This window comes from Pseudorca crassidens, chromosome 17 (assembly GCF_039906515.1).
Source record: "Pseudorca crassidens isolate mPseCra1 chromosome 17, mPseCra1.hap1, whole genome shotgun sequence".
Classification (NCBI taxonomy): Eukaryota; Metazoa; Chordata; class Mammalia; order Artiodactyla; family Delphinidae; genus Pseudorca; species Pseudorca crassidens.
In genome coordinates, this window is record NC_090312.1 from 36,018,727 (window position 1) to 36,032,486 (window position 13,760).

At 41.1% G+C, this 13,760-nt stretch overlaps 1 protein-coding gene across 2 annotated transcripts in view; it reads right to left on the reverse strand.

Moving 5' to 3' along the window:
* The window catches only part of GRHL2 (grainyhead like transcription factor 2), a 165,416-nt gene that overhangs the window by 96,569 nt on the left and 55,087 nt on the right, over positions 1-13,760 (reverse strand). For both annotated transcript variants that reach the window (XM_067711598.1, XM_067711597.1), the window contains exons 3-4: positions 11,852-11,919; positions 6,842-7,235 (exon numbers count right to left, since the gene is read on the reverse strand). In XM_067711598.1, coding sequence (XP_067567699.1) covers positions 6,842-7,235; positions 11,852-11,919 — 462 coding nt within the window. The remainder of the gene's footprint in view (positions 1-6,841; positions 7,236-11,851; positions 11,920-13,760) is intronic.

Sequence of the window (13,760 nt, forward strand, 5' to 3'; positions counted from 1 at the left end):
TAAGAATCTACTAGGAAAAGACAATGATTCCTTAACAGTGGTAAAATCAGATATAGCGAAATAATTCCATGTCTTTGATCAGCCACCAATTTTTTAGGTCTTATGATTCATTTATTCATTCATCCACTCTTTCAGTAAATATTTGCTGAGCATCTACTTTGCATCAGACACCATGCTAGGTGCTATGGATACCACAGAGAAGCAGTCCCTGCTGTCATGAAGCTTCCGACATAGTAGATGAAAAATATTAGTCAAATAATCATTAATTTAAAAATTTACAAACTGTGTGCAAGCACTCTAAGAAGAACAACAGAGTTCTAGGAGAGCACATCACCACCGAGAAAGTAAAAATCAGTCCCACTGACAATCAGCCTTGATGCTTCTAACAGAATGTACTGCTTCCAACAGCACACGGACAAGGCCAACAGAAGATAAGCAATGCTCCCAACAGAACCCCAGAAGACAATAACACAGGTACAAAAGTGAGTAACATCCCCCCCTTCTGCGGGACTGATGCCTTCTTGGCAAAGATAGCCTCAGCCCTGCTTTGTTCATCCCATCTCCTGAACAATGACGACCGAGGTACCCAGTTTCTAGACTGCCCCAAGGTCTTGACATATGAAATCCAGAGCTGGTTGTCACTTCCATGATCCCTTCTTAGACTCATCCAGAACAAGCCCAAACACTACCAAGAGCTCCTCCCAACTCTCTCTTGCTGAGTTGTCCCTAAGGGCCCCTTGCAGAAGCAACCTAAATAAATGTAACTTTGACTACAGATGTGTTCATGGTAGTCTTTGGCTGGTGGACTTAGATACAAAGAAAACTGACTTTACTAGGAACTGAAAGGGGAGGACAGGGAAGGCTCCCTTGAGGTAGTCACACAGGAGGAAGGGTGTGGAAGGTAGTAAAGAATATTCTAGAATAGCATTGTCCAATAGAACTTTATGCAAAGATGGAAGTGTTCTATATCTTCACTAATATGGTAGCCACTAGCCACATGCACCTTCTGAGCACTTAAAATGGAGATAGTGGGACTGAGGAATTGAATTTTTAATTTTATTCAATTTTAATAGCCACAGGTGGCTAGTGACTGCAGTATTGCACAGCACAGTCCTAAAACATGGAGTAGCAGGCACATGGGTCCTGAGGCAGGAGGGAGCATATCAGGTTCACAGAACTGAATGACGCTCAGAGCAGAGAGCACCAGGGGGAAAGATGTGCAAGATGAGGTGGGAAAGGCGGACGAGAAACAGAACGTGCAAGGCCTTGTAAACCCGTTAAAGATTTAGATCTTAATCCTGAAAACAATGGGATTTCAGTGAGAGGGTGTCATGATCAGATTAGCATTCTGAAAAGACCATCCCAGGTACAGTGCACAAAAGTGGACAGTATTACAGGCCAGAGATAATGACAGCTTGGGTCAGTATGGTGGAAGTAGAATGGAGATAAATGATTTCAGAGAGATTTAAGAAAGTGAAGTTGATAGAACTGATAATGACTTAGATGGGAATTATCGTAGAGCAAAGCATCAAGAAAAAAATCCTCGTTGCTTGAGAAACCAGAAGGACGGTGGTGCCACTCCACTAGAGCAGAGAACGTGAGGGAAGATGTAAGTCAGATTTTGAGCTGGTGGAGAGTCAAACAGGCAGTTGCACATAAAGGTCTGGAGCTCAGAGAGAGCTGGGCTGGAGAAAAATAATGTGAAAAGTATTCAGGACATAGATGATAACTGAAGCTGCGGACATAAAGCTAAGAGCATTTTCAAGAGACAGTGATCAAAGCATCAAATGGTGCTGCAAAGTAACAGCTTTAACAGAACGGGGATTTCCAGAGCCGTTCTATTCAAGAGCTGGGTAGATGGCCCCTAGGAACCTAATAATAGGCCATCCAATCTCGCAAAATTTGACTATGTATAGAGAAACCTAAATCCTTCCCAAGTATAAAATGTGTATGCTAAGGATTTTCCAAAATTTTGCTTGGTGCAAAAACAAACTAATAAAATAACAGAAGTTTTAGTGGTACCATATGCACTATATCATGTATTTAAAATAAAAACAACAAAATTGGTTGCACTGATCAAAAAGTGAAGCCATGTTCCATTTCAGTACTTGAATCAACATTTTTAAGATTTTATTCTTTAAGTTTGTGGTGGGAAATGAACTATCAGTTGGACAGGGTTTAGATCCAGGGTAACTTCCAGTATCAGGCTACAGATGAATATAACATCAAGGGATATAACCATCATATGTCTGTTGGGTATAACAAATAATAATTCTTTGATTTTATTTCAGGTTTCTCTGCAAACTATGTTAATTTGACAAATAACATACCAGGCACTAAATAATGAAACACATGGTAGAGATATCTGGTGCTCACACATAAATCATCCTCATTCCTGAGCACACGGGAAAACTAGACTTCTCTTAACCTCTTGCAGTTAGTTAAGACCATGTGACTGGTTCTAGCCAATGAAATGTGAACAGGGGTAATAGCAATACTTCCAGGTCATAGTATTTACAACTCAGTGTGCCATCTCCATGGTCTCTCTTCCCCAGCTGGGATGACCCTGAAGCCACATATAGAGATGGTAATGTCACAAGATGGAGGGAACCTGGATTCCTGATCAAAAGACAGGTCTGCAGACATCTATCAAGATTATTATTAGCAAGAAATAAACATTTAGTGTATCAAATCACTGAGATCTGGTGTTCCTTCATTCATACAGTTAGACTTATGTTAGCTGACATACAAAATTGTAGTACAGAATAGCAAATTCTTTCTTCTACTTTGATTCTTATGATGACAATACATATGATTTTTCTATAAAAACTCTTTCTTGCATCTCTCAAGGTTTACATGTTTCCTAAAAGCATTCTAGGTATTAATACTACCCTGTTTTATATTTATCAACTATACTCTGCTTATTAGCTGTGTGACCTTTGGCACGTTCATAACCTCTCTGAAGCTCTGTTTTTTCATCTGTAAAGTGGGAAGAGTAATACCTTCCTTGCAGAATTGTGGTATAGTAGATATTAGAAATAAAGTGTGTAAGCCACAGTGCCTGGCACACAGTAGTACTCAATAAATAGCAGCTATATAGATAGTAACCTTCTAGAGCGCAGAAACCAAGGCACACCTCCTGCCCTCTACTCCCACGTCTAGCACAATGCCTAACACCCAGTATAAACAAATATTTACCAAATGTTACTACAAAGAGGACACAAAATAAAATATAAATCCAATTAGCTAAAATAAATTCATTAAAGAACTTTTTAATGCTACTAGCTTCAGTTGAACCAAACTGCTCCCTTCCCTGGTATCACTATACACACACACACACACACACACACACACACACACAGAGACAGAGAGAGAGAGAGAGAGAGAGAGAGAGAGAGAGAAGCAGCCATCTCTAACAGCAAATGAAACTTGCTAATTCAACAAGTAGTAGCCATTTTAGTAGTTTGCCTAAAGTAAGTGCTAGGTTTTAGACAACTTTTCCTTAGTGAAATTTACTTGGTGAAATCACTCTGAGCTCACCTGATCTTATAACCAGTTGACAGTGCCATGGCTAAAGATCATGATAAATCATTCCATTTAATTTACATCAGATTGAATTATAATATGCAATGTAAACACTGATTTCCAAGACTAGGAGAGCAGCTAAACCATACTCGGTGGAAATAATTTTCACATTTAGTTTCTGGTAAGTTGCTTTCTCATCCACTTCAAAATAAAACCCCAAATACAATTGCGTCCTTTCATAAGCCTCTTTACCTACAACACAAACACAGCTCATAACACATCCTCCAAGTAGCATGATGGTTCCGCTGACATTGGACCACATCCACGGACTCTTCTGTGACTAATGTAATATTTCTGTACTGTGTGAGAAAAACATTAGTAGCAACCCTTTAGTGAAAAAGTATGCACCTCACATTCCTACGTGGAATGACTTGCTTTTCTCTACAGAAGCACCCCTGACTGCTTGAGGGCAAATCAAATATTCAACAATACCAAAAACCCTACGAGATCCCTTGCTCAGTTTGAAAAAAAAAAAGCAGCAGCAGCAGCAGGTTGTTGACTCTTTTAAGCCACACCACACAGGACGCTAAAGGAGCAAACTTTAAGATAATATTTTTATTACAAGGACACTGAAGGTTTGATATAAAGCTACCAGAACCCAAGAAATACGGAAGCCTGGTAAGGGCAGGGAATTTATTGTGTCTCACTCTGCTCATTCCCCAATTTCATAGAATGCAGCAGGCACTCAGGAATGACAGGCCAGGAAAAGAAGGGCTGCTAATGTGACTTGTCTACTGTGAGGCCCTCCCAACGCTGCAGAGAGCTGGTTCCTTTTGTTCCTCTTATTCTCATATGAAAGATGAGAAATAGCTAATGACGTAGACAAAGAATCCTCATTAAGAAAACAAACACATTTAAGCAAGGCACTATGTTCAGTTATGGAGCTCCTAAGAACTGGAAGGTCCCACAGTGTCTCTGAGTGTAGAGGTAATGGCTAAGGACACTGGCCCTGGAGCCCGACAGCTTGTGGCAAGTCCCATCTCTGCCACTTACTACGGTGCGACCATGGGTGTCCTTATGCTTTCTGTGCCTTAGTATCCTCATTTGGAAAACACAGATGACAATAATAGTACCTCATAGGGCTTTTGTGAGGATTAGATGAGTATATATCACTTAGAATGATGCCCAGCACAAAGTAAGTGCTCATCAAATGCTTATTATTTTAAAATATGATTATTTAGGGTTACAATTTCAGCCTCAGGTGGCTGAATTTTGTCCCATTGGCAACTAAATGGGTATCGGGCTGCAAGTATTTGGTATACTGCCACCACAGTCACTCCTCTTTAAGAAATAAGAAACCACAAGTTTTCTCCTTCTGCCATTGTCTTTTATTGACCCAGGTGGAGTGCAAAATGAGATGTCAGTGACCATCGACTCAAATGTAAAGACACTGCTCCTAAATGTTGAAGCAGCTGACCTGAACTAAAGACAAGAAGAAAAGCATTACATATTCTGGGTCAAAAATTGGAGAGGTGATCCACAATTATATCAGCAATTGTTGTTCTACAAAGATCCCAAGGCAATTAAATGGAAAGAATATTGTCTTTTCAACAAATGATGCTGGAACACTGGATATCAATGCGGGAAAGAAATGGGACTCAACCCTTCTCTAACACCAGATATAAAAATTATCTCAAAGTGGATCATAAACCTACACGTAAGATGTAAAACTATTAAATGTCTAGAAAAAAACAAGAAAAATCTTTGTGACATTAGGTTAGGCCAAGACTTCTTAAACTGCACATCAAAAGCATAAACTCTAAGAGGAAAATATTGATTAACTGGACTTCATCAAGATTACATATTGTTGCTGTTTGAAAAACATAGTTAAGAAAATAAAGTGGCTATCAAACTGCAAAACGTATAACTGATAAAGGGCCACACTATTTAAGGATCTCTTACAACTTAATAAAAGGAAGACAAATAACCCAATTTAAAAATTGGGCATATTATTTGAACAGACATTTCACAAAAGAAGTTATAGGAATGGTCAAATAAACACACGAAATAATATTCAACATCACTAGACACCAGAGAAATGTAATTTTAAACCACAATGAGACACAATCACATATGCACTAAAACGACAACAGTTAAAAAGACAGACAATATCAAGTTTGGGCAAGGATATGGAAAAGGGGAACCCTCATGTATTGCTGGTGAGAATGAAAACGTTCCAGCCACCTTGAAACACTGTCAGCAGTGTTTCACATACATTTACCACATGACCCAGCAAGTGCAGTCCTAGGTATTTACACAAGACAAATGAAAGCATCTGTCCACAGCAGCATTATTCATAATAGCCAAACCCTAGAAGCCAAAACCTAGAAACAACCAAAAGTCCACCAACTGGTGAATAAATTGTGATACATGCTTACCATGGAATACTACTCAGCAATTTTAGAAACAAATTATTAACACAAGCGATAACATAGATGAATCTCAAAAAGATTCTGCTAAATGAAAGAAGACAACATACAAGACTCTATACTCTACCACTCCATTTATATGAAATTTTAGAAAAAGCAGAAGTATAGTGACAGAAGGCAGATTAGTGTCTGCCATGAGCAAGAGGAGACGGGAGGGCTTCAAATTCAAACTTTTAGGATGAGGAAACTTTCCACCGATTCTGATGTTGGTTACATCATTGTAAACAATTAGCAAAATTTTCAAACGTGTGAATTTAAAACAAACAAGCAAGCAAAGATCATTGCTTCTGTAAGTTCTTTGGGCACACGAGAAGAATACACAGAATCTATTTGTAAGGTACAAAGTACACATACACGTACACACTTGGTTATTGATAATACCAATTCTTTCTTGAGTATTCAATCGGACAAGGTCTTTAAAGAGTTATATTGTTTTAAAAAGTGATGGGTAGGCAATATCTTTGGCTGCCATTTGGAAAGTTACAAACTAGAAGAGGTCAGAGTGAACACTTTACAAAGTAGGAAATTTCCACGCAAACAGCCCTTTGTTCTTCAAAAACAGTTAATTTTAAGACTAAAACTAAAACCAGTCAAGGAATCTGTCATCTAAGAGGCAGGAAAACGGAAATATTCCTCCACACACCTAGGCCAATGGTCTAATAAAACCCGTTTATGAGGAAAGATGCAGGCATGTTTAAAAAAAAACAAAACAAAATCTTAAACTCACAGTTGAATTCACTCATCCCACTTAAAAAGCCAACAGAGAAAACAAGTTAGGTGGTTTTGGGTTTCAGTTCCAGCTGCTGATGTAAGAGCCAGGGACTCACCTCTGTGTTTCCGTCTTTGAAGCTCTCGCTGTAAGTACTGTCCGGGGTGCTGCGCTGATCATCCTTGAGGTAGGTGCTGTGGCTGGCCACGGACGGCACACCATACTGAGTCTGTTCAAAGATAACCACGCGTTGCTCTTCACCATCTCCCCGGGGATAGTGCACAGGTGGGGCCGTGAAAACCGGCGTGAAATCTTCGGCCTTCACCACTGTGATTCCCGCCATGGGGATGACGGCTGGGCTCTCAGAGACGTTCGTGCTATACTGTTCCCGTTTTGAATTCTCCAGGTGGTCTTGATTTAGGGAAAGGTTCACTGGAACAGTCTTTAGGACCTGCACTCGGTTTTCTCCTCCACTCAAACTACTCTGGGCTCCACTGGTGCCAAGACAGTTTCTGTGTGTTTAAACCCACACCCCGCAACAGAACAGAATTAGAAACATCACCCTTCTGCAACTCCGAATAACTGATGTAAGCAAGAATCAGTGGATGCTAATGCATTAGGGGGAAAGCTGATGGCAAACTTTACAATGGAATGCAATGAATCTTTGTATCACTAGAAGGAGGACAACTAGACATATGTGCCTCCTGGTATCATGCAATGAGCCCCACCTAGAAAGTGCTATTGCCCACCACCCCCCCCGCCCCGAAACAGCTGACTCTAAATCAAGCAAGCTTTTACATCCAGCTTCCAGTTCTTAGGATATATGGGAGCTGGAAGGATAATTTAAACAACATGGAAAAGAAACAATCATACAAACCAGAATGTCACACATCTTACTGACCTGGTTTCTTCAATAAGTCAGAGGCATGAAAAAAGAAAGAAAAGTGGGAGACTTGTTCTAGGTTAAGAAACTTAAAAGACATAATCAAATAGGATTAGCAGATCTTGTCTGGATCCTGATCTAAAAAACCAAAAAGGCACTTAGGAGGCAGTGGGATTTTTGAGACAACTGAATATGAACTGAGAGGTAGCTGATGTGAAGGAAGTACTGTTAACTCACCTAGAGGTGATAATGATTTTGAGATTAGGTAATAATATGTCTTTATTTAGAGATACAAATCATAAGTTGTTAGAGATGAAATGACATAAAGTAAGCCAGGAACTTATTTTGAATACTATTGCAATAAAAATTTAAAAAGAAAGAAAGAAAAGGTCAAGTTTAAGTAGGTGTAACACAAAGTTATCAGTGCTGAACCCAGAGGATGGGATGGGTATCTGGGGGTTCATTATATCATCGTCTTTATTTATAGGTATGTTTGAAAGCTTTCAGAAGAAAACATTTTAAGTAGCTTTTTTGAAAAAAGGTGGGAGCAGGACAATAAGTTAAAGGAAGAGAGTGGAAAGAATATTTTTCACTCTTCTGCAGGCTAAACTCCTTGCAGGAAAAATAATATAATGAGAGGGCTTCCCTGGTGGTGCAGTGGTTGAGAGTCCGCCTGCCGATGCAGGGGACACAGGTTCGTGCCCTGGTCCGGGAGGATCCCACATGCCGCAGAGCGGCTGGGCCCGTGAGCCATGGCCGCTGAGCCTGCGCGTCCGGAGCCTGTGCTCCACAACGGGAGAGGCCACAACAGTGAGAGGCCCGCGTACCGCAAAAAAAAAAAAATAATAATAATAATATAATGAGAATTTATCATTAGAATATTTTCACTAAATTGAGAAGTACCATCAGCTCGTTGATGTCCTTAGCACTGAATTACTTTCAGGGCTTAAGGAAGTGGTGTAACTGGGCTTACGTAAGACAAGATCTCTCAGATCTCAGACCTCCCGTGCTACAAAGAGAAAGGAAAGGATTCAGAAGATTAATTCTTGCCAGTATAAGATGAAATACTTTCATCTATACTATAGAGTTCTGGGAGAGAGCAGAAGCAAAGAGAACCTTCTTACGAAAAGAGCGTTGTTGATGGCAAAATGATTTTACTAGCAAAGTCCTTGTGGTCAGTAAGATCTTACTTATTTATAGATTATTCTGAATGACACAGAGAGAAAATGCACGTTTTGCATGGAGCCCCGTCTCCAATGTCTGTTTTTTTTAAAACTAGCATGTGCTTTCTGGGGCTTACAGCCATCTCTCATCGAGAGACATATTTGAATAAAATTGGTTCTTCCAAGAATTGGGCTCTCGCAGCTCCTCTCTGTTAAGGAAATCCACTCGCCTCTGAGCTTGCCTCTCAAACAGGACTCGGTATTTTTAGCTTTGATTTTTCAAATAAAACTTCAAAGTGAAGCTTGAGGAAAGAATGGCTCCACATGAACAAAGCCAACAGAAAAATACCTGGACCTCTCTGAGTCGGTCACAGACCTGCAGAAATCATTCTAGAAACAAACCCTTTAAAGAATGAAATCGTGAGTCTATAAACATTCTGGCTTTAAGTAATAACCTGCTTTCATGGCTATATCAATACAATGAATCTGCATCTAAGACACAGTGAAAATTTAGAAATTCTGTTCAATCTGAATCCAGTAAGCTGATGATGCCAAAACCCAGGCCACCCATTTATATCAGTATTCCCTAAACCTTATTGTTGAGAACATTGCATAGAATGTTAATATATGTTCCTCAAAGAAAGGAGACCATGATAAAATCAGTACTAAAAAAAAAAAATTGCCTAAACAAGACCACCCTGGTGGGTCACAGTCGTGAACACAGTAAAGGCCCCCAAGGGTTCCTCCACTTGTTTAACTGTAACCCACGATTTCTCAAACTCATTTTATCCGGGACCCTTCTGTGGAGGAGTAACTACTAGTACTTGTGGGTAATGTCCTGCAAGTTGGGTGTAGGACGGTTGGTCTACGTTCATTAGCTACCAAAGCAATTATCCACTTCCAGCACTTCTGGGCTTTGCACAAGCACGGTCTTACTGGCTTTGCCAAAATATTCAGAATTAATCAACTCCTCTACAGTTAGAGTCCACTTCAGTCCAAATTTCTTAAGTCTTTAATTCATGCAAAACTCTTGGATTCTAAACAAGAAACACACGTCAAAATATTTTTGGTGTGCTTATCAACAAATAAATAAGCAAACTAATAGAGTTGTGCAAATCTGGTTGAATCGGCACTACCATGAGACAAGGGAACAACAGACTCGGCACCATCCTATAATGTGTAACTGTGCCTCTATAGAATACCACCCACTTTAAAAGCTGATGCCAGAGAACTCTGAAAGTCATCCCAAAAATGGGTGATCAGAACAAAGTAAGAATTATTGTGAGATATACTGACTCACCTGCAATAGAATTCAAAATTGAACCAAACATTATAAGGTGAGAAAAAAATGCAAGGCTAAGAAGGGTTCATTGAAATATACTTTTAAAAAATTGGGGGTCATGACATTGAGATTACTTTTCAAAGTGGCGACTTCTGTATACGAACATTTGTAATGATATCATGTCAGCACATGGCACCTTAATTCATGAGTACATTGCAGACCAAATGATATCCTTCCAAATTACATTCAACCGGAAGTCTACTAAGTCATAATCAGTCCATACAAGGTGGTTTGTCTATACCTCACCGCCAGTTTTTTTTTAAGGCACTCCATTGATATCACAAAAATCGGCCTTTAAAATACAATGAGTGGCTATCAGTCTTTAATGTTGTTCTAGAAGATACTTTACCAAAACATGGGCTCTTTTGTCTATTATGATACATACAGACAGAGCACACATCTTAGATTCGTTCCCCTCCCCACCTCCACCCCCCGCGCCTCCCCCAACTTTTCTGTGATGACTGGTGTAGGTCTTAGGAGACAGCACTTGCTTAGCCTAATAAATGCTGGCTGGATGGAGGAAAAGTTATAGGACCTGAAGAGCATCAGCCTCTTTCTCCCTGTCATCACTGCTACTCACTAGTGCCCAGGGCCCCAAAGCAGCATAGAGCATCAGAAGATCCCTGTGGAACCACACATCAGATGCAGACAGCCTTGATCTTCTGCTGGGGATGTGCCTTAGAGGTGATACACAGCACAGGGCCACTGATGGGCGGGGTGGCCCCCACCGCTAGTCGTATGACAAGATCACAATGTCACAAGCAGTGCCTATCAAGGCCAGGAAAGATTCTGACATGTGTTTTAGCAGGAGACTTCATTTCTCCTGGCTTCATGTTTCCAAGTGGAAAAACCCCCCAACAGAAAAGCACCGTGGCTTCTCCGTCCCTCCGCAGGGGAAGAGATGTATTTGATTGGTGAGTTTGGGAGAAGTAGCTGAGCAAGGTGGTTCAGACCCTTGTGGTTCCCTCTTTATGTCTGGATCATCTTGGCCAAAGAAAGGGGACACTCCAGTCACCGCGGCCATGCCATCAGTGGCCTGTCCCTTCAGGGAGGCCTGAAGTCCTGCTTGGGACTGGATGAATAGACGTATCTAAGTCAGGACTGAAATGTTACAAATTGCTGGTTCAAAATCACATTCTCTAATTAGCTTCATCAGAAGTAAAATTGATTTTTTTTCCTTTTTAATTTCAATCTGTTTCTTGTTTTTCAACTGGTTCTTAACTCAGGATTGAAGGAAAGGAGTATGACCTATGGTCTCCTAACATCTTTCCTGCCCCTGCACCCCAACAGTGTCCTCTGCCACCCATGGCTCCCTACCACCTCCTCCCTGAACTGAGATCAGCCTGGCTCCTTCCTCTCCTCCTTATCAAAGACTATCTTCAAATGTCTCACTCCCTCAAGGGCCTCATCGCAGTCATACAGCCATCGGACGGACAGAAAAGTTCACGCCAGCAGTAGGCTATCTTGCCTGTATATCACCTCTAACTCTTGGGATCTGCAGCCTCCTTGGAAGATACTGAATGCCCTTTGCAGAATTGCAAAACCAAAAAATACAATTTTCTCTCCCGCCTGAGAGATCCAGTTTTGTTCCAGACTCCAAAAACAGGTAGCAGACATAAAGCTTCTTGACTCCCATATCCTCTCAAGAACAAAAGTTATAGTTTAATACTATTGTTTTCAAAAAACACAGAAAAAGAGTTATCTGGGGAGTCAGGCATATTCCTGTATATATTATCATACCTTTTATCCTGGTCTTCTTGGCTGTCACTTGCTTTGCTTACAGACAGCAGCCTCTTGTCTCGAGGAACCTGAAAACATCACCAGCCATCAGTCAAGACTTACGTAGATGCAGAGCTTGACACCAGCATAAGCAAAGAAAAGGAAACGGAACATTCTCCAGAGAACGGTGGCAAATTTGCAATGGCCAGGAGATGGTTAAAGGTAACCAGGCTGATTGGCAATGCCAGTAGACCGGATACAAAAGGGTGATGATCAACGTAGAGCCACAGCAATCCTGATTCTGCTGTGCCCTGCTGACACTGGCAACTCTCTCTGGCTGGACCTGAGCACCTTCTGAGCCCTCCCCACCTCGGCTGGGAGTGGATGAGGGGAAAGGGTAAGAGGATCTGTGCTCTGGAGCAGACAGAAAACATCTTGGAGCTACAACAGGTATCCCGTTAAGGAACAGGGACTGACCCTCCACTCTGATGAGGGACTCCAGGTGCTGACATGCAGGGGGGCAAACTGGGTAGGGGGCTGCACTGTCCAGTGAGGGAGCACCATCTAATACCTGAGCCAGCCTTCACCTACCCTCCCTAGCTCTCGAACTGGCTCCCACCCTGCTTCTTCTAATGCACTTTTATTATTGACTTCACAACCACAGTGCCAACATATTACCTGAAAGATTACTGAAAAAGCGCTACTTGAGAGAAGGGATCCCCCTACCAGCTGTGCTTCTGAACATCACCTGACCGCCCTGCCGCATGAAGGACCGCTTACCTATATCTACCATAGTTCTCGAACACATGAATGGTGGGCTTAGATTTGTTTGGCTGGTTGGATGTTTTGGGTTTTTTTGTTTTTGTTTTTGATTTTGTTTTTTCCTAAATCTCCGGATCTTCCTTCTAGCCAAACACCTTTGCACTCAAAACACAGCCTTCACTATTTTGACATAAGAGAGCGTTTATGAGAAGCATCTCTCTTCTGGATTCCGGACTAGCAATCCTCATGGATGGTTTCCACTCACCTGAATATTATGCAAGCCCAGCTAGCTGGGCAAGGGAGGCAACATAGCAGGGTGGCTACGAGTCCAGGCCTAGACCTGATTGTTTGGGTTCAAATCTCAGCTCTACCACTTACTAATTCTGCCTCAGTTTCCTCAGCTGTAAAACAGGCATAAGGGTAGTCCTATACCTCACAGGGTGTTCAGTAAAATTAAATGAGTTAATTTTTTTAAAGCCACTTAGAGTGTCTGGGAATTTATAAGCATTGGTTAAATAAAAATAAAGTAAATCAATTGTCCTTCACTCACATGTCAATGATGAGGGTCTATAATGTAGCAGGCATTACTAAGTGCTAGACAGAAATGAAATAAAACATAGCTCCTATCATCTACTGAAAATGACAGATAAACATAAAATTTTAATACCCAGCACACCCATGTTCATAGCAGCATTATTCACAATAGCCAAAAAGTGGAAATGACCCAAATGTCCATCCATCTACAGATGAATGGATAAACAAAATGTGATATATACATACAATGGGATATTATTCAGCCTTAAAGATGAAATTCTGATACATGCTATAATATGGATGAAGCTTGAAGCCATTACACTAAATCCTGTGTGACTCAAATCCATCAACTTCCCTGTGGATGCCTGCCTCCTGGTTCAGCCCCCGACATCTCTTACCTGAGCTACGGCACCAGCCTAACTGGTCTCTCCTCTCCTTCACTTAACCCCTGCAAATCCATTTGGGATCCATTAAGAAGATCCAGAGTGATCTTTCAGTCTGACCCCACTATGCTCTTACTTAAAACTCTTCAATGCTTCCCGTTATTCTCAGGAACATGGCCTCCAAAAACTCTTCTGCCTCAACTTGGGCCACCCCCATCACTGCTGTGTGTACAGCCACACAGCATCTCTGA